This window comes from Chlorocebus sabaeus, chromosome 2 (genome assembly GCF_047675955.1).
Source record: "Chlorocebus sabaeus isolate Y175 chromosome 2, mChlSab1.0.hap1, whole genome shotgun sequence".
In the NCBI taxonomy this organism is placed as follows: Eukaryota; Metazoa; Chordata; class Mammalia; order Primates; family Cercopithecidae; genus Chlorocebus; species Chlorocebus sabaeus.
In genome coordinates this window covers 75,330,661-75,355,531 of record NC_132905.1, presented here as the reverse complement: position 1 = coordinate 75,355,531, position 24,871 = coordinate 75,330,661, and the positions used below count along the sequence as shown (strand labels likewise).

Below are 24,871 nucleotides of genomic sequence, written 5' to 3'. Positions count from 1 at the left end.
ATATAAACAACATTTACTGTCTAAACTCTACCCAATTTACTCTCCAAAACAACTCCTTGAAATAGGCACTATCATCCTTGTGTTTCAGATATGAAAACTGGAGCTCAGAGAGCTTAATTAGACCAGTGTGACATAGGTAGAAAGTAATTTAGCAAAAATTGAGCTCATTTAGGACTAGATGTTGGAATTAGACAGAAAAAAAAATTAGACAAAAAAATTGTGTCTAATTCCAACATCTAGTCCTAAATGTACTAAGCCAATTTCTCATACACTTAGTAACCTAGGTCAATAATTAGGAAGCACATATTCTTTATTTTGGGAATATTTTTTAGCAATCAACTCAGTCCTGTATTTATAGATGTAGGATTTAGATGTGTTTCTTATAACAAACAAATTAGGTAAGTGACATTTTAAAGCAAACCCTGTTGAGTGTCATGCTTGGTTTCCTTTCCTTGCTATTAAGAAGCAGACAGAAATATTTACCATAAGCTATTGATGAACTTTGACAGGAGCCTACGACTACCACTGACAATGAAATAAAACACATGAAATTTCTGTGCAAACTGATTAGCCCTGGATGAATCAATACTGTCTCCAGTAACTTCTAAGAAAGACATCTCTGCATACCAAAGTTGTCTGTGACAAATTTCATCCAGGGGTCATTTAGGGATGCTTAAAAAGATAGTAAGAAGGCAGTAGCAGTAGTAAATTTCTCTTGAACTTTTAAATGACACTGTCAGAAGAAAACATCCAATGTGTTGCTGACTTTGCCTTCTCTCTTGCTCATATTAGCTAACCTTAAAAGTGCAAATATAAACAAATTTAATCCCCAATGGTACATCTGAACCAGGAGAAATCTGGAATTAATTGCCAAGTATTTTGGTTCCTGTTGCAGCTGTTACAAGTGTTTGATTTGGTGAGGGAAAAGAAAAGGCGCTGCATACCGATTTCGTGAGCCACAGTGAAAGCTGCGTGGAGGCCATCGTCTTCAATCACAGCACAGCTGCGCTCTGGAGAACATATGGTCCCAACGTCTGCCATTCCCAGGGTGTCACATGAATGATGTCCACATAAATCCTGCCCGGGAGAAAGAAAGAAATCATTAAAATCAATTTACATCCAGAAGGAGCCGCCACATAGAGCCACTTGCTTACCCCAAATGGCAACAGGGATATGTTTATGGTATCACCTGTTCCTCTCTGGAAAGGTTCCAAAGGCAAACTCAAGGCAGAGACTCTTCTAAACTGCTCTGGGACCCAGAAACACAGAAGGATAATGGAATTTAATTACATTTAAAAAGATGTCTTAGGATTGTATCTTGTCTGTTACAATAGCGCCCGCAGCCTTAACAAAGCTGTAATGCATATACGTCTCCGATCACTTTCCCATTTGGTCATGCTTAGGAAGGTCCTAAAATTCTGATGGAAATTCATGCTAAATTTATCAAAATCTGGCCTCATAATTTGTTTTCTATTACAGGGGCAAACTGCAGCCAGATGTCTGCAACAGAGTACAAATTTATTAGAAATTTGGATAGAAAACTAAATTTTAATTCATAATTTGATGAAAGGTCATCTTTTACTCCCAAAATGAGCTGTAATTTCATAGGTTGTGTCTTCTGAAATCTGTGCATTCTTACTCATAACATTTAATGTAGCATTTCTCAAGCTGACCAACCTGCAGAAAATATATGTCATATATAAATTTTGTGTACATGAGCATATGCATTTTTCTGGTAAAAAGTCACAGCGTTTCATAGATGTCATATAATCTTTTAAGAGATTCTCAAATAGGAACATGATTCCACCCCACTAATGGTGAAAAATGATCAATTTACATGAAAAGGACATCAACAAGCCTCTTGAGATATGAAACATAAAGAGAAAATATAAGCCACAACTTTTTGACATGACAGATTCATAATGATAAACTTTCCCTTTAAATGCTATTTGAGTATTAATGGACATTAGCATTTCTTGTGCTTGACCACAATTTTCTATGAAAATTTACTAACAATGTGCCCATTTATATTCCCAAAGAGCAAGATCATGTTTCTAGTAAACCATAAGTTAGTAACACCAAAAGGAAAAGTTTTTAAAATATATTAATTATTTTAAAAGGCAACTGTTTATTAGTTAAAATAATAAATGTTTCTATTATACAGCAATCATCTTTGTATGCCCAACTTCCATACTCTCCAGCTTATATAGTAGGAACTCAGCAAACATTTGCTTCATCGAGTTGAATTATCATCTACAGTCAGATACCTTAGAGTGCTCCCACATCTTTAATATGCTGTATGCTAGCAGGACCTCAGCAGGCTCCGGACAGCCAGCACAAGGCAGTGCGACTACATAACCAATGCTACATACTCAATGGAAACATATTCTTCTAACCCTTTCCTATCTTGCTGCATAAAAATCCAACCAAGCTGTATTCTCTTCTCTTACTACGTTCTCAGGTCCTTATTGTGTTCTGTTTAGTATGAGTTCCCAGCTAAGATAAGTTACAGTGTGGCCACCATGTTACTGTAGCTTTAGACAGTGGAAATCTCAGCCAAGTAGCCTTGGTTAATCATGTCACAAAACCAACAACCTTCCAAAGTTTCCCGTGTATCCCCACATATCATCCCATGGGATGCCAAATTACAGTGGTTGAGAACAAATTAGTAGTTTTTCAAATTGAAATTGGAACACACTTTTGCATAATAATCAGTCTTTGAGATAATAATATAGCACAATACATTTTTAAGCCCCTCCCCCACAATCATTTCAGTATCTCTAGACCAAAAACCTAGGTCATGCCTTAAGGGAGTTGCTAGACACTGTAGGTTATATCTGCACACATTTTTTTAAAACAAGATTTATGTTTACATCACAATTTGGGGTCATTATCTTTAAGTAATAAAATCCAAGAATTACATTTTCCCTTCTTACTCTTTATAAATAAGCCAGGATGAAGAGCCACAGCAAAGGGAAATGACCCTCCTGTTCTACGGAGAGATTAAACTAGATTCTTAATATCTCTGTGTTTACTGCTAATCAATTGCTCATTAGAGGCCATCAACCCTCCTTGTCATCCTTGAATTGGATTAAATGCATTTGGCCTTTTGCCATGGAAATGTGGCAAAATTATGAACAGAAGCACTTGTTATTTCTTTAACCACACTGATTAAACTCCTTGACTACTCAGCCACACTATATGTTTCTGTAGCTATAATTATGTAAGCTGGCAACCTTTCCATTTCACTCACACAATTTCAAATCTTGGCAAACAGTTACAGTTTCAGCCTCAAGGCTTATAATGAACATCTGAATTTCTTTGTGAATGATGTTCGTTTCAATGAATTAAAACGAATGTGCATCAAATTGTTAAGAATACAGCATATCACATTCATGTCTACTTTCTGGTGATGATGTCTAACAAAATTTATAGGTGTAAACCTTATTTGAAGTTTATAGAATACTTCCTTAAATTCTTAAATTCTGAGTAGGAGTAAAGATATTATTGGGGCAATAGCATATATATATATGTGTGTGTGTGTGTATATATATATATGTGTGTGTATATATATAAGGCAGAGACTCTTCTAAACTGCTCTGGGACCCAGAAACACAGAAGGATAATGGAATTTAATTACATTTAAAAAAGGTGTCTTAGGATTGTAACTTGTCTATTACAATAGCACCCGTAGCCTTAACATACATATGCTATCATATATGTGTATGTATACATATATATGTGTGTGTAGATAGATAGATAGATGATAGATAGATAGATAGATAGATAGATAGATAGATAGATAGATAGATAGAATCTAGACCTGGATACTGGAGAGATGTGAATCACATACATACCATGTAAGAGGTAAATGAATTAAAAGTGCTGACAAAAGCTTATCTGCTTGTTCAGTGTAGATCTGAAGATAAATGATATCTTTGCCATATCAAATAAGGCTTGTTTTATGCAGGGTCAGCATCTTATCACCACTGTGTGGAGAGTAATGCAATGGAAGATTGAGTAAAATATAAAGGTTGCAGAGATTTATCTAGTGGTTTTGTGGTATGGTGTTGGCCAGGATACAAGACTGAGACATCGTATCTAACTCAGAAGTGTATTCATGGTGGTCTGCGCGACCAGCAGAGATTTGATAGGAAGGTCATTGCCACTGTGACCATTCACCAGGTATGACCTTTTAGAAGACTGTAAATATGGCAAAGCTTGTGATTGATCACAGAATTCTGAAGCCGTAATAATACCCAAGATCTACTGGGCACTTCTTGGGGATGGGATGGGGGACAGGGAGCAGGTAAAGCACGCTGTGTTGAGAAGCAGATGCTCAGAAGATAGTGTGAACCTTGAAAATCCCAGTGGGCAGTACTGGGTGGTGAGAATGAACCAGTCAGACACGAATGTCCTAAGGTGGACAAACCACAGGAATCAGGATTTCTTGTCTTGACTGAGAGATTGTATCTTGCATGCAGTGCAAATACGCTGAGGGAGGGAGCCAGAGGCAACACAAATGCTAACACAGGTAGATACCATCAGAGCTGCAGCAACAGCAGCTGAAATTAAGGAAGAATACCTTATATAGGAGTTAAATAATAGCAACTTTCTTTCTATAGATCTTAACCCTTAGTAAGGGCAATCATGGAGCTCAAGGGAAGAGCATAAAAGAGAGTTTAACTAGGTTTCAGATATCTACCCATCTGTCCACACAATTCTTATTAGAGAGAGACTAGTGATAGAAGAATTAATCTGGTGTGGTACATGTTTTAGTCATAAGTATTACCTACACACACACACACACACACACACACCCACACACACACATACACACATGCATATTTGTTCTGTGGATCTGATTCTCGAGGAGTCCTTTGCCTTTCTGGCAACCTATCCAGTAATCCCCAATAATAGGGGTTTTAATTTTAGACTTCAGCAGAGCCTACATTAATTGGAGCTGTTAGGCCAACCATTACAATGACCCATTTTATACACTCTCTATCCTTGTCTCTTGATATACCTAAGGGATACCAAACACACAGAGCCCAGATGGGTTAGGGGCCCAGAGACCCAGATATGTTTATTCCTAAAACAATTATTGTGTGCCTCCAATCTGCCAGACACTGTGGAAGTGCTGACACTGTGGTAAATAGACGAAATAAGATTTGATCCTGAGCTTTAAGGACCATCACGCTCTAAGGAGCAAAACAGATATGTCAAGAGCAAAGCAAACTGTGACTTCCATTACGAACAGATTGTTGAGGGAGAACAGAAGAGGTATTGATGAACTCTCCTTGAGGGAATCAATAAAGGTGTCTCCACGGAAGTGAGTGGATCTGATAGCCTGGGAGGAAGGATACTCTGGCAAGGAAAGACTAGTGGAAACATAATGGAATGGGAAAAGGCAGAGTCTTTTTGGGAATGACAAGAAGTTTGTTTTGGCTGGAACACAGGATCTGTTGAGCAGAGGGCTAGCAGAGAAGTTGGAAAGAGAATCTGGGCCCAGAGTTCCAAGTCAGGAAGCTTTCTCTGACAACTGTGAGGTCAGAAGGGGAAGAAGAGATGGAACAAGTTGCAGACTGGGGGCAGGGGAGTAGATGCTTGACAGTCATTTTGGTAAACAGAAATGGAAGCCGGTTAGAGATAGTGAATGGAAGGTAGATTGCTTTTTCATTCAACGCTGTTAGTAAGAAGCACTGTGTAAATCATTTACACGCTTTGGGACAAAGTCCCTTCATCATTAACATCAGGAGTTTGGTCCAGGTGATCTCTAGGATTTGTTCCAGCTACACATGTCTTGATATTAACTAAAAGCATTTCAATTTATAAAGAAATTAAAGCTCAGGGGCATTAAATGCCTGAAATCTCAAGCTTGTCCATACTGAAGCTGAAATTCAAACCTATGTCTAAACACTTAGAATCCTGAACTTACTTCACCATGGTTTTGTTAAATCATCACATGTTATTCTTGACATAATCTTATCTTTTGTATTCACAATCTGCACTTGGTTAAGCGAATTTCTTTTTTTCAGCAAATAAAGAATATCCTGGTTTTATCTCTATGCTATGTGGGAAAAACAAGATAGTTTAGAGTTATATTAATATGTAAAATACACTGTGAAAGATATTCCAGAAAACAAGAAAATGGAAGCACTGGATAAGAAACCTGGTGACATCATTAACTCACCTCCTTCTTTCAGCTGTCACATCTAATTAGCCACTGTAAGTCACTGTAGTTGTCCTCTATTTCTCATTTTTTCCATTATTACTTCCTGCCTGAATTATATCCCCTGAGATTTCTAACTGGTCCCTTTTCCTCCTGTAACTTCCCTATCTATATGCTCTAGTCAGTCACCTTATTAGCACACAGATCTTACTAGATTCCTCCAGTCCTTCACCTCAGTCTTAGCCTGGCATTCAAAACCTTGCACAATACAGCCTCAGTCTTTCTGTCTGCCTCCATTGTACCTTCTTGCTCCATTCTGTCCACTATTTCGTGCATATATCATGAACATTTTGGCCTCCGAAGCTCAGCCTAAGACATTCCTTCTGCTACAAAGAATTTTTACCCACATCCACCTCTTCCTAACATTTCTTGACCCAATCTATGCCTCTCAATTCCTGATGCCACTGCTTTAGTTTAGACCACCTTGAGCCTCCTCTTGAAGATTTCTGAAATAGCCTGCTCGCCCAGGATCCAGTCCACTACTTAGACCAGAAGGCTCATTTCAGAACACACCTCTGATCATTGCTGTCTTCCTGCTAGGGTTCTTTCCAGTGACTGCCATTGCACTTAATTTACAGTTAAAACTTGTCAGTATGGTGGAGTAGACTGAACTGTGTCCTCTCAAAACTCCTCTGTTTGGAGATAGAGCCTGTAAGGAGGAAAATGAAGTTCAATGAGGTCATGAGGACAGGACTGTGATCAGATAGGATGAGTGTCCTTAGAAGAAGTGATACCCAAGAGTGTTCACTCTCTGTTTCTACTTGCAGGCAGTGGAAAGGCTTAGTGAGAGGGTGGCCACTTACAGGGTAGGAAGACAGCCCTCACCAGAAATCAAATTGGCTGGAACCTTGGTGTTGGACTTTCCAGCCTCCAGAACTGTGAGAAGACATACTTCTGTTGTTAAAGCTACCCATTTTACAATATTCTGTTACAGTGGTCTGAACAGACTAATAGACATAGTGTGTAGTTTTTTTTTTTTTTCCCCATAGTTGGGCTGTTATGATCTTCTCCAAACTAATCTATTACCATTCCCCATTGAACATGATGGTTTGCTGATGTCTGCAATGCCTATCTCCTCCTTACGTATCTGGCTAACTCTCACTCTTTCTGCAAAATTGAACTCAGATGGAGTGGCAACCTTCTAATGCACTTCCATAATACCTGCCAAATACATCTACTGTAAGAGTCATCATGCTGTACAGCAATGACCATTTCCCTGTCTGTTTCCAGGAATAGATTCTTAAGAAAGGGGTTACTTTTTAATCCCTCTCTGCCTATGAGGAGCGTATTAAAGGTTTGAATAAATTTGTGACAATGCTTTTAGTTTACAGAGCACTAGACAGGACTGTCTTCTCTGTCTGCCATTTGTTAGCTGTTACTCTAAGAAGTTTATCTTTGTTTCTCTTCACATGAATTCTGTCAAGATAATTATAAGATGGTTGCAGATTGTTGAAATGATTCACTGTAAAATAGTTTGTGGCCATGGATAATACATAAGAAATGCCCAATAACAGCTGGCTGAATCTAAATCCAATCTATCAATCCTTTGAGGATCAATTCAATTCTACATTTGCAATGAGACCTAGATAAAGGTCCATAGGCAGAATTAACTGTTACCTTCCTTTTCCTTTCACAGACTTTGTTTATATCTCAGCATGGGAATTATCAGAGTTTTCCTAACATCAGAGCGATTTCCACATGTATCTGTTTCCTCTCTGCCAGGGATGTGCCTAGTGGGCAGGGAGCAGGTATTTCTATCTCGCTACCTAAAACTGCCTACATGAGTCTCACACGTAGGAGGTGCATATAGGCAGGTACTGCATAGATTTTAGATTTGCATAACATCCCTTACAGTTTATTGTAAAAATGTTAACTAGAGCTGCTTAGTCTGCTACAGTCTCCCCATTTCTGAGTTATTTATCCTTTTATTGATTAGGATTGACCTATAGGCTCTGATACCTTGACAAGAGTTCACTTTGACTTTAAATGAGATTTCAACTCAAATATGTGACTGAATTAGTCAGTCTAGGCAGCAAGCCAATAAGGAAAAGCACATCCCTCTCCCTCTTCCAAACTTCTGGTCTTCCTCTAGTGCCCCCTGTTGTCAGAATCAAGCCAGGAGCCATGTGGTAAAGGAGAAATGCCCTGTGTGGTGACCCGGCCCTAGCACTGTAAGGCAGAATGTAGAGAGTTTTAGCTGAGACAGTGATCTATCAACTGGCATCTTGATAGTTAATGAAAAGGAATTAGCTTTTTATATTGCACAATCTCTTAGTTGGTTCGATTTTAATTCAATGTTTCAATCTATGAAAGAGTCAGGGTTTCTGCTGCTTTCATGCAGGGGTGAAGGGATGTTAAACAATTTCCTATTTTGTTGTCAAGCAAGTAGGCTTTTGTTTCTAAAGAGCAAATGGTCTATAAAAAAAAAAAAGACAACTGTAAGAGTTTGTCTTTGAAGAAATTATCTTAAAATAAAAGAGGACGTCCGGAACAAGGAAAGGATTCTGGAAAGCAAAGTTAAATCCTGGGGAGATTGGATTTCTACTGTTTGATGGCAGAAGTGGTGTGAATTCCAGCATTAGTGCCGTTTCAGAATGAAAACAGCTTCTATGCCAGGAAATTGACTGGTGCTAACTCTCTCTAATTAGAATAGTACTGGAGTGCTGGGTACAGTCCTGACAGTGAAGTGTGTTCCTTTGATAAATGAGTTACTAGCTCTATTCTGTTGACTTCCAGATGCAACTTTCAAGGTGGCCTCAGCTAGTAAACAAAGGTAGAAAACATATCCTCATACATTCGCTTCATGCTTGAAAAACAAGCAATTTAGGAGAAGACATCTGGACCTAAATTTGAACAGGACTCAGAGCCCATCAAAACATGGATTTCATGGCTTGGCGTCTGGCTGCTAAGCAACGCACTTCTTACATTCAAAACAGAGTTGTAAAAGTAGAATCTTGGTGCCAACTCTGGGTATTTCTCATTGAAAAGGAAATAGCTCTGAAAGTTTTTCTTCAGGCCTTAAGATACCTGATTTTCATGAGATGGAAGACCTCAGATCATCTCTTCTCCAGCCTTTTTTTTTTTTTTTTTTTTTTTTTTTTTCCGTGCTCTGAAGTGTTAGGCAGAGATTAACTTTGCATTGTGAAAGAGTCTCAAATGAATGCTGCATAAATGCCTTGAAATATTTTTTTCAGCCCCCTAATTAGTAACACTCTTTTAAATTGGGCGCATCTATTGAAAATACACACGCATTTCAAATATTTGCTTCCTGTGAAGTTAGATGTATATACTACAGGGCCAACCACAAATGAAATTTGCTTTCCTAAAAGTATGCTTCTGCTTGGCAAGGAGGCCAGAGAGGGCCCATGTGAAATATTTTCCGTGTGTAGCCTAGTTTGAAAAATGCATGTTCTTATAATACTGACAAAAATTAAGATGGGCCATTAATTTATTTGTCCCTTGCTTTTTATCTATTTAAAATATGCTGTTGGGTTCCAGACTTTGGAAAAATAGGGACAGTTAACTATCCAAACAAAAAACAAATTCAGAAAAAGTAATCGACAAATCGTTGAGAATCACTGAGTAGTTTCCTGTTTTCTGGGAAACAATGAGTAACATTATGGGGCAGGAGGTAGGAAGTAACAGACCTTCTATTAATTTTTATTTATTTTAAAATTATGAAATGTGGATTTGTATTTAAAAATGAAAGTGAACCACTAAAATGACCCACTCCTTAGTGCAGTGTGCTTACAAGAGTATTTCTTCCTCTTCCTTTAGAGAACCTCCTTCCATAAACTCTCCAAAGCCTCCTTCTTGGCATCCTCTTGTGATGTAGCAGAGCAAGGAACCCTAGATATGGAAAGTTGCTTACCAAAAAAAAAAAAAAGGAGCTTGGAAACCAAACAAGAAATGGATAGTTTTACAGAACTTTGCTTTTCGCTTTGCAAGGAAGGCTACAAATGAATGTTCTACCGCTTCAAAGACTAATGTTGTGCAGAGGAATTAAAGGATGGCTTCCAGAAAATCACTTAATGAGGAAGAAAATTTTTTCCATTGTGCACAGCACTGAGCACTGCCTGGCTCTCCCTAAACTGCCGCCCTCCAGCATCTTTGTTTACATGTGGTTTACATTAATGTCCACCCTACGAACCACAAGTGTTTCTCTAGTCCAAATTTATCAACACTTCTCCTTCATACCAGGGGTGCCTTGGTAAAAATAGAAGAACTAGGTAGTGAAGCTGTGTGATTCTAAAGTCTCCTGCAACCCGTCATTTAATTTCCTATCCTTGTTCTGTTTGCTTCATTTCATGCCATGATTTTACATAACACTTCAAAGTTTGTAATCCTTTATTCTGGATGGGTCTGAAACACTTCAAGAATGAGCTTTAGAAGTCAGTTCTTACCAGGCATTTAAGAGGCACGACTTAAAACTGCCAATCAGAGCAGAGTTGTGACAACTGAGGCTTAGAACTATGCGCAAGCCAGGCCCCAAACCAACCCAGACTTTTTGTGTAAATGTCACAGTAACGTGGTGGTCAAATACTGTGTAAATAGATACTGCGTTCCTCCCAGAGCCTCTGAGCCCTAAAGATCCATTTCTTTCCTTCCCCATAACCATCTTTCTTAAAAGGGGGAAATGCTGAGAAAACATTTCTTCCTCCTGTCTTGACTCTTCGCCCAGATCTTCTGCACTGGGGCTTCGGAAACATATTCATCCAAAACCCAAACACGCAAACGGGATGTGACCCTCCCTAGGCGGCGGAGTTGGCCTAGGCAGTGCTTGCGACGCACTGGTACTGGTCGACTAAGCAGAGGAGCTGTTAAGGAACCTCACAAGTTTGTCCTCTCATCTGATTGGGTCTCTATACCCTGCTGGCCCGCCCACATTCCTTCCTTCCCAGGAACTGAGATTCCAAGGTGGACATGTAAGAACTCCATTAGGAATCCAACCCGGAAAAAGAGTCCTTGAGAAACTTTTCCCATCCTTTGTGTAACACAAGGGATTCTAGTAAAAAGGTGTGGACACTTACAAAAGAAGGTCATCGGATAACAGTGACTACCGTAAATGAGCCATCCAGCCCTTTCCACTAGGTTGAACAAAGTTATATTTTATTTTCACTGGAAAGAAGACCCATGATCCCAAAGGCAACTTTGTTTTCCTTTCTTTTCCCCATTCAACTGTATCATTTCCCCAAGCATCCTAATGCCTTCTTATGTTTACGTTCCTATGCCACAGCACCTCAGACTAGATGACATACAGCATGACTGAGTCTTCATCATTACCTAAGCAGGTCTTGTCATTTCAGGCAAAAATTTTTGCGGGGCTAACCTGAATACAGGAGCAGAGTTGAAGGCTGGTTGGATTTCCTGCAAGAAGTAGTTAAACACATCCATAGCTGCAGGAGGTTTGAGGAAGCAGCAAAGCTACCAGCAAGATTCCCTTCCACCTACCTCCTAATCCCAGCGCTGGGACCCCCGCATCCCGACTGGACCTACCTCCCGAGTAAACAGGATAGCTGCGTCGTAGTGCTCCTCATGGTCATCTCCCAGCTGGTTGTGTTGGTGCTGCCACTTGCAAAAGTTCTTGAGTGTGGTGGCCGCGTTCTTGCTCACCTCCAGGCTCTTATCCTTGTCGCCTAGCACCACCACCTTCACTACAGCCAGGCGGATGTGGTTCTCGATGCTAGCATGGCTGTACAGCCTGTTGGCGATGGAGGCCAGGGTCAGCAGGTAATGCTGCAGGCCCCGGCCATACAACCGCGCCATGGACCCGTCAGCCACCAGAAGCAGCTCCACCTGGCGGGCCCGGGAGATGGAGCGGCGCCGCCGCCGCCACCACGTCTGCGGTCCTGGGCCCCCAGCGGGCGAGACAGCGGACTGGTCCAAGAGCTGCGAGGCCAGTGCTGCGCGTCCGCCCGGATTGCTGTGCGCCGGAGGACGCTCGTGGGGCTCCGGTGTTGACGCGGGGGTCTCGCAGCTGGCGCGAGGCTGCAGGGCCTCGAAGCTGAAGCCCTCGCGGGTGTAGACGTGCAGGATCCGTGCGGACCCATCCCCGTACACGCGCCCGGTTTCCTCCTCCGCCCAGGGTCCACGCAGCAGCGGCTTCAGGGTGTAGCGCGCGTGCTTGACCGCGAAGAAGCCGTCGAGACCCCCACAGAGGTCAAAGACAGCCAGAGAGCGGGGACTGCCGTCCACTGTGCCCCGATAGAAGCAGTGGCTCCGGTGGCGCCAGGGCGCACTCGTCCCGCCTCCTGCGGGCACGAAGCCAGCAGTGCCCACCGAACCATCTCGCTCCAGGTCCAAGAGGAACCTCCGGCCGCCCGCGTAGACGAGGTAGCCCACCTTGCCGCCGCCAGAGTAGAGTTGGTCGATGTTCTGCACGAGCCCCTTGCTCCTGCGCCGCTGCGCCAGGGGGTGCGGATGGCCGGGAGGCTCGGTCCGCTCCTGCACCTCCTCCCCCTGCCGCCGGCGGGGCTGGGCGGCTGCTGCAGCAGTCGCAGGCTGCCCGGCTTTATCCTGGGCAGGTGCTGCGGCGGGGCCGGCCGCGGCCAGGGGCAGGCGGAACGCGCACAGCAGCAGGGACGCCCACCCGAGCAGCATAGTGCGCTGCCCACGGGGAGGGGCTGCGCGACTGGGACTTTATGGGTATTTGTTATTTGCTATGAAGTTAACGGGGCGGGGGATGGGGACACACACACACTTGCTTGCAGGATTGAGTCAAGTGTCGGAGGGAGGGGGCCCGGCAGCAGCGCCAGCCTGTCCCGGCTGCGGTGCCAGCGTGCGAACTTTTCTTTGTTGCTTGGGAAAATGTTTGGATTCGTGCTCCAGAAAGAAGAGGAGGGGAAAAAAAAAAAAAATTAAAAAAAAAAAAAGTCGGATAGTGGAGATTCAGCAAATAAGGGAAAAGGGAAAAAACAAAAACCAAAAAACCACCAAATGCAGGCACGATGGCTGTTCCAAGAAAAGTAAGGAAAGGTACCGCGCACCGGGTTGGCAACTGGTGCGCGCAGCCTCCCGCCCCCGCGCTGCGCTGGACAAGCCGGCTGCGGAGGTTCCAAGCTCCGGGGCCCACTTCCTTTCTTATTTTGTGGGTTTCCTTGGCTCTGCTGGGACCAGGAGGAAGGGAAGAAAGAGACGGGAAAAAGCCATAAAAATTAAAACAAAAATGCAGGGGGCAGCCTGAGGCGAGCTGGTGAAGCGGCGTGTCTGTGTCCCTTCGGCTGCGGTGTCTTCCTGCCCGCCGTCATCCCCAGTCGGCCGCTGCGAGCGCCGAGAGCAGCGCGAGCGCTGTGAAGATGCGAGGAGGTGGAACAATGAATTTATAGCGGCATGCCATCCTGCAATGGCAATTTCAACAATTCGTCACTGCACGCTGCCTCTTAAAGGGAGAGCTTCCCCCACCACTCCCACCCTTCCCAGACCGCGCCTAATCAGATGGGGGAGGGCAAAAGAGGAGGGTGATCGAGGAAAGGGAGACGAAGTAGGAGAAAGGGACTGGGACCCGGCGAGGTGGAAGGAGGGACAAGGGGGAAAAAAAAGTAATGGGGCAAGAAAAACAGATTTCCTTGGCCACTTTTAAAGCCACAGCGGCTCCGGGTCTGTCTGATATTTCACAACCATTTGGGGTTGGCTAACCTTGGCTTACCTCATCTCCTGAACGGGTGTTCTGGTGTGTTTTTAAAGTTATTGAGACGTTTCAAGTCTCTCCCTGCCTCCTTCTTTCCTGCTTTCCTCGCCCTCGGTGGGAAGTTCCTGCCGCAAGTTTTTCCTCTTTGCACACCCGTGCGCTCTGACCTCGCAGACCGTGCAACTCCACCAGCCAGAGCTTTTCAACTTCACATGCGTCCCCTACCCACCGCGTTCCCTTCGCTTCCTCCCCTCCGTCCCGGCACCCGGTTTCCTCCCTCCCCATTCTCCAGCCTCTTAGTGCTTTGACGCTCGCCAGATTCGGGCTCCGGGTGACTAACTTCTCCCGGCCACCAGCAGAGCGGTGAGCCCAGGGCGCTTCCTGGCGCTTCGCGGAACCCCGGGGCAACAACGCCCGCCGCTTGGGAACTCCGCAGCTTTGTGTGCAAACGGCGGGCTCCCAGCTTTCTCCAGCACGCCTTTCGTCAGGATCCACAATCTGTCCCTTAATCCCAGCCCACTGGAACTTCCTTTGCTCTAAAAAGGCAGGGCGGGAAAGAGTTAACTCTTAAAGGGAATTCCGCTCATTTTTTTTCCCGAAAGATTTTAAAATTTTGTGCTCACACTTTTATTTCTTTGCTTAAATGATAATTTAATAATAAGTTCCTTTATCTGTTTTTGTCTCTTCTAGAGCAACCACTTATCGCCATAGGCCTTGACCTGCCTTCATTCTCAGAAATTCCTTTTAGAAGAAAAAGAATACTTTCGGCGGAAGGAAGATTGGTGCTTATTAGTACGCGGGTGGCATTATCACTGCTACTCATTTTCTCTGACCTCTTTGTTTCCTCTAATTACCATTCTAAGAAGGGAGAAGGAAAACCCCACGACTTATGATTAGAAGGTCTACCGTCTACTGTAGGGGTAAGAGCTCCCTCCATCCCCAAATTATTCTTCAGGCTAATTAACTAATGCACCAATGAAAAATGAATGTGGTGTAATTTGTACATTTCCATCTTTTTCTACGTTTAACTTTGGTGATGCTGGGGATAGCAGGGCAGGGGATAGCAAGGCCCCAAGCTGATCACTTTCTCTGGAACGGAAAGATCAGGGTCCAGGGCTGGATGGAGGTTCTTAGAGTGGAAATAATCCTCTGGAAGGAATTTCAGAATTGCCTGGCAACAATGCCTATTGCTCTGTGCCTGGAACACCCTCTGGAGTCTTGTGAGGGGCCAATGTAACATCTTGTTTTAACTTAGAAATTAATAAATCATTGGGGCCTTAGGGACACCCAACAGCCCCTGATGGATTCTGAAATACATCAGGACCAGGGAGGAATTTACTATTCCTGAAGGCCATTGCTTTATAATTCCACAATGCCTCAGCCTCTCAGTGGCCAGTTGCCCCAGGCCAGTGCTAACAGCTGGATGGGTCAGGATAGGAGATTCCAGCCATATTCTCTATCTCACCAAGGCCTTTGAGCCTTGCGTTAACCATTCTCTCTCGTGGTCTTTGCTTTGCACCTACAAATAGCAAACTTTATCTTTTTAACCAGTTAAAGTGAAAAAGGGTCCAATATTTGGCAGTAAGCACCATTTCTAATACAACCTTGATTCAATAAATTTAATCATTTCGTCATTGTTCATGTCAAAGAATCATTTTGATAGACAGGCATTTTAGGCGACAGTGGTTAAAATTTGTTAATTACAATTATTTTCACAGACAGATTTGTTATTTAGGATTTCAGGAAATTCCAACAGATTATCTTTTCTTTGATGGTCTTGAACTCATAGCCTCCAGGGATTCTCCCACCTCAGCCTCCTGATTACCTGTGATTGCAGGCATGAGACACGGTACCAGCTTGAATTTTCTTCTTAATGAAGCTTTTCTCCTCTTTCACAAGCACTGTGCTGAATCCTGAATCTGAATTTTATGCCTTTAAGTTTAATTATATAGTGACATTTGTACTCAGTTTATGCAAATATTTAAAAATATGTGGGGAGAATAGGATAGACACAGATAAAGTTCCAAACATGAATATCAAGCACAGAATATTTACTAGAGCTACATATTCACAAGGAAATAAATACTAAATCTTATGAATACAATGAGTAAATTCTTATATCTCAGAAAATTTCTACTTGGATATAATTTTTTTTTTTTTTTTTTTAGAAAGGAACTTGGACACTTTAGAAACTTCATTTGGTAGTGTTTTTAAAACATTACACTAGTGGATTAGGATGAGTTGCTACGTTGTGGAAAAAATTACTATCTGTCACTCTAAGGAAGTGATTTGCGCTGGATAAAAGTAGCTGAACTTTTTATTTTTACAGTAGAAAGAAAAATATATTAGCAGTCATGTTTAAGTAGACTAATTGCTACTTATTCTAAGTAACAGTTTTATTTCTGCATATTTAATGAGAAATTTATACAGTATATGATCACAAATACCATTGATAGACAATTGTACATTTCCCAAAAGGAAGAAGGACTTACTACTCCGGAATGTTAGAATTTATCTTGGAGATCGGATGGGGCAACTTCCTCCATCTAACAGTGAAAAGCTGAGACCTAGATGCCAAAATGGCTTGCCTGTGGATAAAAAGTCCAGTAGTGGCCGAATGCCCTGAAACCTAAATCTCCCAGCTCCTAATGTGGGCTCATTCTACAACACCTCTTACAACGTATCCAGCTTAACAAGTATCTGTCAAGGTCCTACTGCAAAGTCCTTTATGAGGCTCTCTGGAGGCATGAGAAGATGAACAAGTCATGCGTAATGTTTGGAGGAAACTCACAGTTTAGAGATGGAGCCATTTGTATAATAGATGCACAGAAAACAAACTGGAAAATACAAATATAGAGGGAGAGAAAGCAAGAGAATTACTCCTGCAGGTGCTCTGAGCCCTGGTTTTCCAATATAGCTCTACTCCATAGATTTGTATACTCTTGTAAGTAGTATTTTCTCAAATTTCCATTTGCTAAAGTGTCATTTCCTACCCCCACCCCAAACTATGATTTTAATGGTAAGAGTGAGGAAATATCTGACAGTAAAATATTCCCTTCCAGCCAAACACCTGCTCCCTACCTCCCATGTAGAAGAATTACAGTCTCGACTCTGCGTTTTTCTTTCCCACATCAAGATCCCTACCCTAGGCCTGCTGAATTGGAAACCCTTTTAGTATCAGCCTCCTTGGTGGTAGCAGGGTGTGTGGATTCTGCGAGTAAGATCTCCACTACTAAGCTCCACTACTGCGTGGGACCATTAATGAATGCCTTAAAGACTCTGGATGAGCTTTTTCCTTTCGTGACACTCACTTTGCAAATTCTAGTTTTTAGAGGGCTTTGCTTCAAAACCAAAGGTTACACTTTGGGAACGATTCTAGCTTTGATAAGAACTCTTCATTTTTAGAGGGTGAAACTACACTTAAATAGTCGTTGTTCACTCCTTTCCCAGCTCTTTTCCCCCCGTCCGTCCCCTCTGATGTTTACAATGGCAGAACATGCATCCTGATGCACTAATGCATGTATACCCAATCTCTCATGCATTGTTACACACAACACATGTCAGCACGCATGGGTCACACACGTACTCACTGGAACTCACGTTTCCCTCTAGGCTGCACTGATGGCTTGATAGAAATCCTAATTAGAGCTCAGATAATAGAAGAGGGGATCAAACCAATCATCCTCGGCCTTCACGAAGAAAACTTTCTAGAGACCTGTATTGTAGAGATTCTTTTATTTCCCCCCTCAGGAAACCTTACTGAATGCCTGATAAAACTCGAAACCATCTTCTCTGCTATCTGATTAGGACATGTTACAAAACAATCTATCTATTGTGATGGATAACATATGCTTTAGAATCTGTTTTACTTAATATTATAGAAAATATATTTCTGGAAAAGCCAGATTTTCATTTTTTATACACAGTAATTTTATACTATATAGAAGTCTTCAAATGAATAATGTACATATGTATTATTTAAGACATACAGGTGTTATCTGTAAAGTAAAACCGACAAGTCATTTTTTATGCTGACCAGCTGTGAAATGTTGTTTTAGCTTTTCTCACACAATTATGCACATATTACTTGCTTTTATGAGTTACTTGAGTTCTATTTTTTCTTTATTTTCCAAAAATCATCAAAAATCAAACCTTACTAGAAACACATGGAAAGTCAGGAATTTCCAGCAGAAGTAATTTGAAACATTTGAGGTTTTCTTTCCTTTCTTTCATAATGGCAAATTTCAAGCAAAGTGTTCAAATTACTTACTGAGTAGTAGCTGTAATTGTAGTAGGAGTTGTTTCTCGGTTCTACAATTGCATTTTTGTTTTTTTACAGTTAAGGTTGTATCTTAACATCGCCTTGCTCAAGCTCTAGAATATTACCATCTTCCTCAAAACTATTTGGTCTCTCCATGTTAGATATATTCTTCTGGTAAATAAGGTAAGAACTTGCAGTAAGTTCACACAAAGCTGATAAATATCAGTTGGTTACAGTCTCACCCCTGGCAAGTAGGGAAATGGAAACTGTAGCTTCTTGATAAATGTAATTATCTCCTACCCATGATGTTGGGGTCATTGCAAGTAGCTTATGTGGTCGGTGGAAGAAAATATATCTTTTTTCAGACTCTCCATAGACTATTACATACCTCTCTCATACACACCTTTCCTAGTCAGGGACTAACAGGTGGAAGAGTAGTTACCTGTGTTACACTTCTAGACCTGGGTTCAAGTATATACATTACAACTTTTTCTCACTTTTTTATTTGACTTAGGAGGTGTTGCTCTTCCTACATCTCTGCTTCTTACTGTGTTAAATCAAGTTGGAAACAGGAAGTGACAATGCACTGTCACTGGCTGAATGAAGATTTGACTCTAAGTCCCAGGAAGGAACCCTCTTCCAGGAACTCACCAACTCTCCCCCTTTTCTCCTTTCAGCTGACCCAACCTGGACCTGTTGGAAACTTCTGTTTTACCCTATTCCCAGGGTCCCAAATGCCCCAGGGTCCCAAAAAGATTGACACCTCTGACCTTTGAAAATAGGAGCACATGAGCTTGAGGCGGCAGGAAAAGAGGAAGTGGGCTTTGACTGATTTACAATTCGGGGAACTAACTCTTGCCCATAGCATCTAGTGTGGTTCTTTCCAAGAGCCAGACTACCACTTTTGCTCCTCTCTTCTTCTCATTTCAGGACCCTCTTCCAATCCATCTATACCCTTTCCGGTTTATGTTAGTGATAAAACAAGACTCCCTCATCCTTCAAGGAGGTGGAGCATCAGAATCTTTTCAGAATGGGGGTGGAGAGGAAAGGATTCAGTTGTGGGACCCTCATTTGTGAGACTCAAGCCCTTGTTCAAAATCATCTTCTCAGATAAATCCCCACCAGATCTGCCCAGAAAGTTTATCAGACCCTCGATGGCCCATGTCATTTTGGTTCCAAATGTTGCAGGTGAATTTTGAATGGCACCTGAAAAAGTTATTCTGACTTGTGACACAGAATTCATTACCGATAGTTGGCTATAAATTACTAAATTTACATTTATAATTAACTATATAATCTCTAGCATTTTTTTGCACCTCAGACTCACACTTATTTCTGATAAGCATTAATCATATAAGCAATTATTTCATTCATCTATTAGCTTAGTAGGTGTCTTCCTTTCTTTTAGAAAATTCAGTTGAGGAAAATGGTGCAGACTGAATCTAAGAAAGGTAGAGGCATTAACATAGGGAAACTGGCCAGTATGACACAGAGAAAGTCTCTTACATATGTGGTATAGCTAAACTCCACAGAAGTTTCAGATAATCCATAAATAACTTGAACAAATTGCTGGTATTCAGAGCATTAAAAAGCAAAGTAACCTGATTAGAGTCTCCGCTAGCTTCCAGCCAACCAGTTTACCTTCCAAAAAATGCAAAACAGTGTCTTGAGATTATGAGATTCTTTTTCCCCTCTTTTCTATCATAAATTTCACTTTTGCTTTTGGTTGTTGGCAGGAGTCTAATGGTTGGGTCCCTCCTACATAAGTAAAGTTTTTGCATGCTAAGGATAATAACGTCTCAGAATTATTTTTGGCTAACGTCTCTTTCTTCTTTCCACATTCTTTTCTTTTCTTTCTCTTTTTCTTTCCGTCTTTGCCATAGAATGTATGTTCTATGAAACCAGGGACCATGCTTGTCTTCCTCACCATGGTATCTCCAGTTTCTAGTTCAGTAACTAGCAAATTGGAGGCATGCCTGGATGCATGTAAAATATGCAAAACACATATGTTAACTAGTTTTTAAAATTATGTATGTGGGTGCTTACTGATATTTTTCCTGCTGCTCTTCGTTACCATCCTTTTTTCTAAAAATAAAAGCACACCTTTCCAAGGAAAGTCAATCCATGTGTTTGAGTAAAGCTGACTGCTTTTCTTCAGATCTGGATACTGGATACCAAGCCTAACAAGTCAGAGTGCCTCGTACATCTGGCCAGAGCTGATGGTTCTGGGAAGAGCTCTGCCCACTGGACATTTGCTCGAACCATTAGCCGAAAGCACTTTTTCTCTGGGATCAGACAATCTAAGGATCATGTATTAAGAAGGGAAGTCGAACTGCTGTACCAAATACCTTTAAATTCTCAGTGGTTTCACATAAAGTGTATTCTTTGCTCCTGTCACTGTCCCTTGTAGGTTGATGGCCAGCACAGTAGTGATCCATGTGGTTGGAGCTCAAGCTTGCTCCATCCTGTAGTCCTTCCCCCCAGCTGCTTCCAAGGCTGATGCAGAAAGGGAAGAAAGAGAAAGAGATAGTAGAGAAGACACACTCTCCCTTGCTTGCCTCCTCCTGGAAGTAGCATACTTCTGGTCCATTGGCAGAAATATAGTCCACATGGCAGTAATAGCCCTATGACCCCACTCAGATGTAAAGATGGGAGTGGGAAGCTGAAAAATACAAACCAGTAGTGAGTCAAGAAGAAGAAAGAGGGGGAAACATCTAACCAGTCTCTGCTGATTGCCATTTTATCTCCGAGATCCCACCAAATGGGAAAAGTCTAAGAATGAAGTTGAACAGAGATGAGAAAGGGAGAAGGCAGGAGAAAGTAGAAAAGAGAGGAGAGAAAAAGGGGATGATAAATAATCAGAATCCTCAAATCCAGTAATGTTAATAATATTCTTTCTTTTGTTTAAGCAAGTTTAATTAGGGATTCTGTCACCTAAAGCAGAAATAACCTGCTTAACATACTACTTTGTCCTGACCATGTTATGTCTAGCCCCTAGCTCAGTACTTTGCATATATTAGATAATCTAAATATTTTTGTTATCAAAGAGCATAAGAATGAATACTTAATATTAACAGATTGAGCTAAAACTGTGTGTAGTTATTGGTGTGATGTTAACTAACAAGCTTATCTCTTACATTATTCCTAAAAATTGTAGTCTCAGGTAATAAGTGTGCAACATTTATTCTATTATTGTAGTTCCTGTTTTTCTGTTGTCACTTACCTATGAATGTCACTTACCTGCTGGTCTATGTAAAAATTGTCAATGCCTTTTATTGGGGTGGGTATACTAAATATAAAATTTTTACATTCATAATTAATCAAAACCAAGATTTCTACTGTAATTCTATCATTCTAAGCTTGCTTAGTCTTACTAAATACCATAATTATCTGTAAAATCCTGGAATGTAAGGACATTAACCTTCCTCCAGTGTTTATTCTGAAGAAATGTTTGGCTAGCCTTCCTCATCTCAGTGCGTGACCTTGCAGTATAGAAAAGCGTGGCTTTTAAACAGTGAGAGCTAACTGCCTAGCTGAACATCATAACAAAATTATTCTACCAAACAACAAGGCATGGAAGGAGAACATTCACTATGTTTTAACTTTCTGTATGGTTGAGCACACCTTGCCGAAACAAGCAGCCAAAATGCCTGAGTTTATGTCCTAGCCTAGGCACTATCTGGGATCCTGGGGAAGTTATTTAGATACTTTGTGTACTTTTTTTCTCATCTGCAAAAGAGTGACAGTTATAACACATGCCTCATTGGGTTTTTATGAAGGTGAGCAAGGTTAAGAATTTGAATATGTGTGAAATACCTAGTACATGACAAATAAATAATAAATGTATTATTGTTATTTTAAATTACCCACTATAGCAGTTAAGGGTTTTAACTCTTTCATATTCACTTAAATTTTGCCTCAGAGATTACCTCTGATGTTGTTCTGATAGAAGTTTTTGGAATAGAATCACTAAGGCTGTGAGGAATAAAGAAGCTTAAGACATTCCAGTTACTAAGGCTGGAGAAAAGTCTGATGCAAATAAGTGGAAAATCCAAAAAGGTGTATAAAGATGCACGACTTCTATGTGGACTACATATGGAGAAAAATTTTAAAAAGCAGTGCATCCTTTCCGTTAATGTCCTTTTGTATTTATAGTCCCTGATAGTGTTAAAGCCATTTGTGTGCTTATTTTTCTGTTGCTCCTGTCACATGCCAGGCTGCCGTCACACAGAGCATGAGGACTCCATCTACACATGCCTCCAGTGCCTAGCACATCGGACTTTACACTTTTTTGACAAACATTGGTTTAATGATTTTCAATTAAATCAATCTCATATAGTCCCATAGAGTCTAGGTGAGGAGAGAGAATATATATACATATATTACATATGTTACATATATGTTACATATGTTACATATGTGATATTGGTTTAACTTAAAGAAAAAGAATTATAGCTTAAGAAAGTAATCATGACTATCTATAACTCAGTTTAATAGAAACTTTTGTGTTCTAGAGCTCCATACCTCGAAGAAAACTCAGGTAGTGATGTGGTTTGACTGTGCTCCATCCAAATCTCATCTTGAATTGTAATCCCCATGTGTCGAGGGAGGGACTTGGTGGGAGGTGATTGGATCATGGTGCAGTTTCCTTCATGCTGTTCTCTTGATAGTGAGTGAGTTCTCACAAGATCTGATGGTTTAGAAGTGTGTGGCTTCTTTTGCTGTTTCTCTCTCCTGCTGCCATGAAAGAAGGGCCTTGCTTCAAGAAGGCCCAAAGATGGGCCTTCTTGTGACTGCAAACTTGTGACTGCAAGTTTCCTTGAGGCCTCCCCAGCCATGTGGAACTGTGAGTCAATTAAGCCTCTTTCCTTCATAAAATACCCAGTCTCAGGTAATAGCTTTATAGCAGTGTAAGATGGACTAATACAGGTAGTAACAAATGGTATTGATTGCTTTTAACTTGAGGGAAAAGTCAATGACTCTCATCTTTCCCATCACATAATGTAACATTTGACCCTTAGGATTAGTGTATATGGTATTCACATTTTCAGTCTCTGAGTGGTTTCCTGAAGATCTTAGATGCATAGTACACAGCAATTCATAGTATGAAATGTGATCAGCCTATGCAGTTGAATGGCATTTCTTGTTCTGGGTTTTGTTGGTTTGTTTGTCTTGGTTTGAATACTCATTGTCACATAGCAAGCAGCTAAAGTAAATTGATTAAAGAAAAGCTAAAGCCACAACTGTGTGCCTTTGAAAGAGATATTCTTCCTAAAAAGGTTAGCTATTATTGTTGGGGGTGGAAATGATGAGAACATAAATAAGTGCAAGACAGTTGTGTTTTAAGACATAAAGTAAAACAGATAGATTTAAAAAGGGAATTGAGTAATGGCTCAAATCTAACATGGGAATAATCTCAATTATACTGCCGACAGGTAGAAGAAAAGGTGGTAGATGAGATAGCACCTCCAGGCAGCTCATCCATTGCAGAATTCACTCATCAATAAATGCTTGGGAGAAGTTGTAAAATGGCCAAATGTGTTATTACACACAAAAAACCACATCTGTGAGGTTCCGTTAAAATGAGGTTGAAGAGAGAGAGTCAAGAGTGCAAACATTTCAACGAAGCTACGGTTGGTGAAGGCAAGTTGTAGGCAGCTAAACTAGGCATACCTGTAGTAAATGTTGCTTTTAGACTTCCAGAAACATTTTATAGTTTTTACCACATGTGAGATCAACAAATGCATTGTTTGACTTACTGCCCCACATGTGTTCTCTTGACAGGAAGAAACTCATAGAAGAGAAATAATATGTTTAATAAAGAAAATACTGGCCTATGTTACAAGAAAATACTTTCCCAAGTATTCATCCATGAGATGGGTAAGAAAACACCAGGAATTATGGAAGCCAAGGATAAACTGACTCATCTACTTTTGTGGCAATGCAGCATATTTTGGGATTAAGACTCACTTGTTTTCCTGTTCTGCCATTTCCCAATATTAAGGAACTTGAATAGGAACTCGCTGAATGTTTATTGACATTCCATTAAAAAGAGCATAAGACACAGCCAAAATTTTTTTTCCTTCAAAAATGTCCACAAGTACGTTGAGCTAAGGCGGTATTTTAAAACATGTGGGTTCTCAATATTTTCTTGACATGTCTGTAAGAGTAGGAGAGCATATTTTCTCTTTCTTTATATGTCTATTGACCAAGGAGAAATAAACTTCCATCCTCTAGAAAGCAGTGAATCTCAAATATTTTGGGACCCTTTTATGCCTTTAAAAACTCTCAAGGACGCCCAGAACTTTTGTTTATGTAGATTATATCTGCTAATATTTACCGCACTAGAAATTACAACTGAAAAAATAAATATTTGTTAATAACAATACCACAACTATTATATCCTAATGTAGGTAACACTTTTATGGCAAATAATTATATTCTCCAAAACCAAAAAAAAAAATAGTGAAACAATTGGTGTTGTTTGATATATTGACAAGTTTCTTTATAGAAGATAGCTGGATTCTAATATCTTATCCTGTATTTAATCATTTTAACATCACATGTACTCTCCAGGAAACTCCACTGTAATATCTTTGTGTTGTTATAAGAACTTTTTTTTTTTTTTTTTTTTGAGGCGGAGTCTCGCGCTGGCTGCCCAGGCTGGAGTGCAGTGGCGCGATCTCGGCTCACTGCAAGCTCCGCCTCCCGGGTTCCCGCCATTCTCCTGCCTCAGCCTCCGGAGTAGCTG

General features: G+C 41.0%; 1 protein-coding gene and 1 long non-coding RNA gene across 7 annotated transcripts in view; one reads left to right on the top strand and one right to left on the bottom strand.

The window, feature by feature from the left end:
* Positions 1-13,564, bottom strand: part of ADAMTS5 (ADAM metallopeptidase with thrombospondin type 1 motif 5) — a 99,368-nt gene extending 85,804 nt beyond the window's left edge. Inside the window, exons 1-2 of one of the 5 annotated variants that reach the window (XM_073009996.1) lie at positions 11,729-13,564; positions 945-1,077 (exon numbers count right to left, since the gene is read on the bottom strand). In XM_073009996.1, coding sequence (XP_072866097.1) covers positions 945-1,077; positions 11,729-12,832 — 1,237 coding nt within the window. In that variant the 5' untranslated portion in view covers positions 12,833-13,564. The remainder of the gene's footprint in view (positions 1-944; positions 1,078-11,728) is intronic. The other 4 variants (XM_073009997.1, XM_073009998.1, XM_073009999.1 and 1 more) reach the window with 4 other exon arrangements.
* On the top strand, positions 12,461-24,506 carry LOC103217681 (uncharacterized). 2 transcript variants are annotated; one of them, XR_005237999.1, is made up of 4 exons: positions 12,461-12,565; positions 14,550-14,779; positions 18,199-18,303; positions 23,905-24,506. It is a non-coding gene; the product is annotated as an uncharacterized lncRNA (long non-coding RNA). The 2 variants fall into 2 exon arrangements; XR_491171.2 differs by lacking the exon at positions 12,461-12,565 and adding an exon at positions 14,118-14,222.
* The last annotated feature ends 365 nt before the right edge of the window (positions 24,507-24,871 follow it).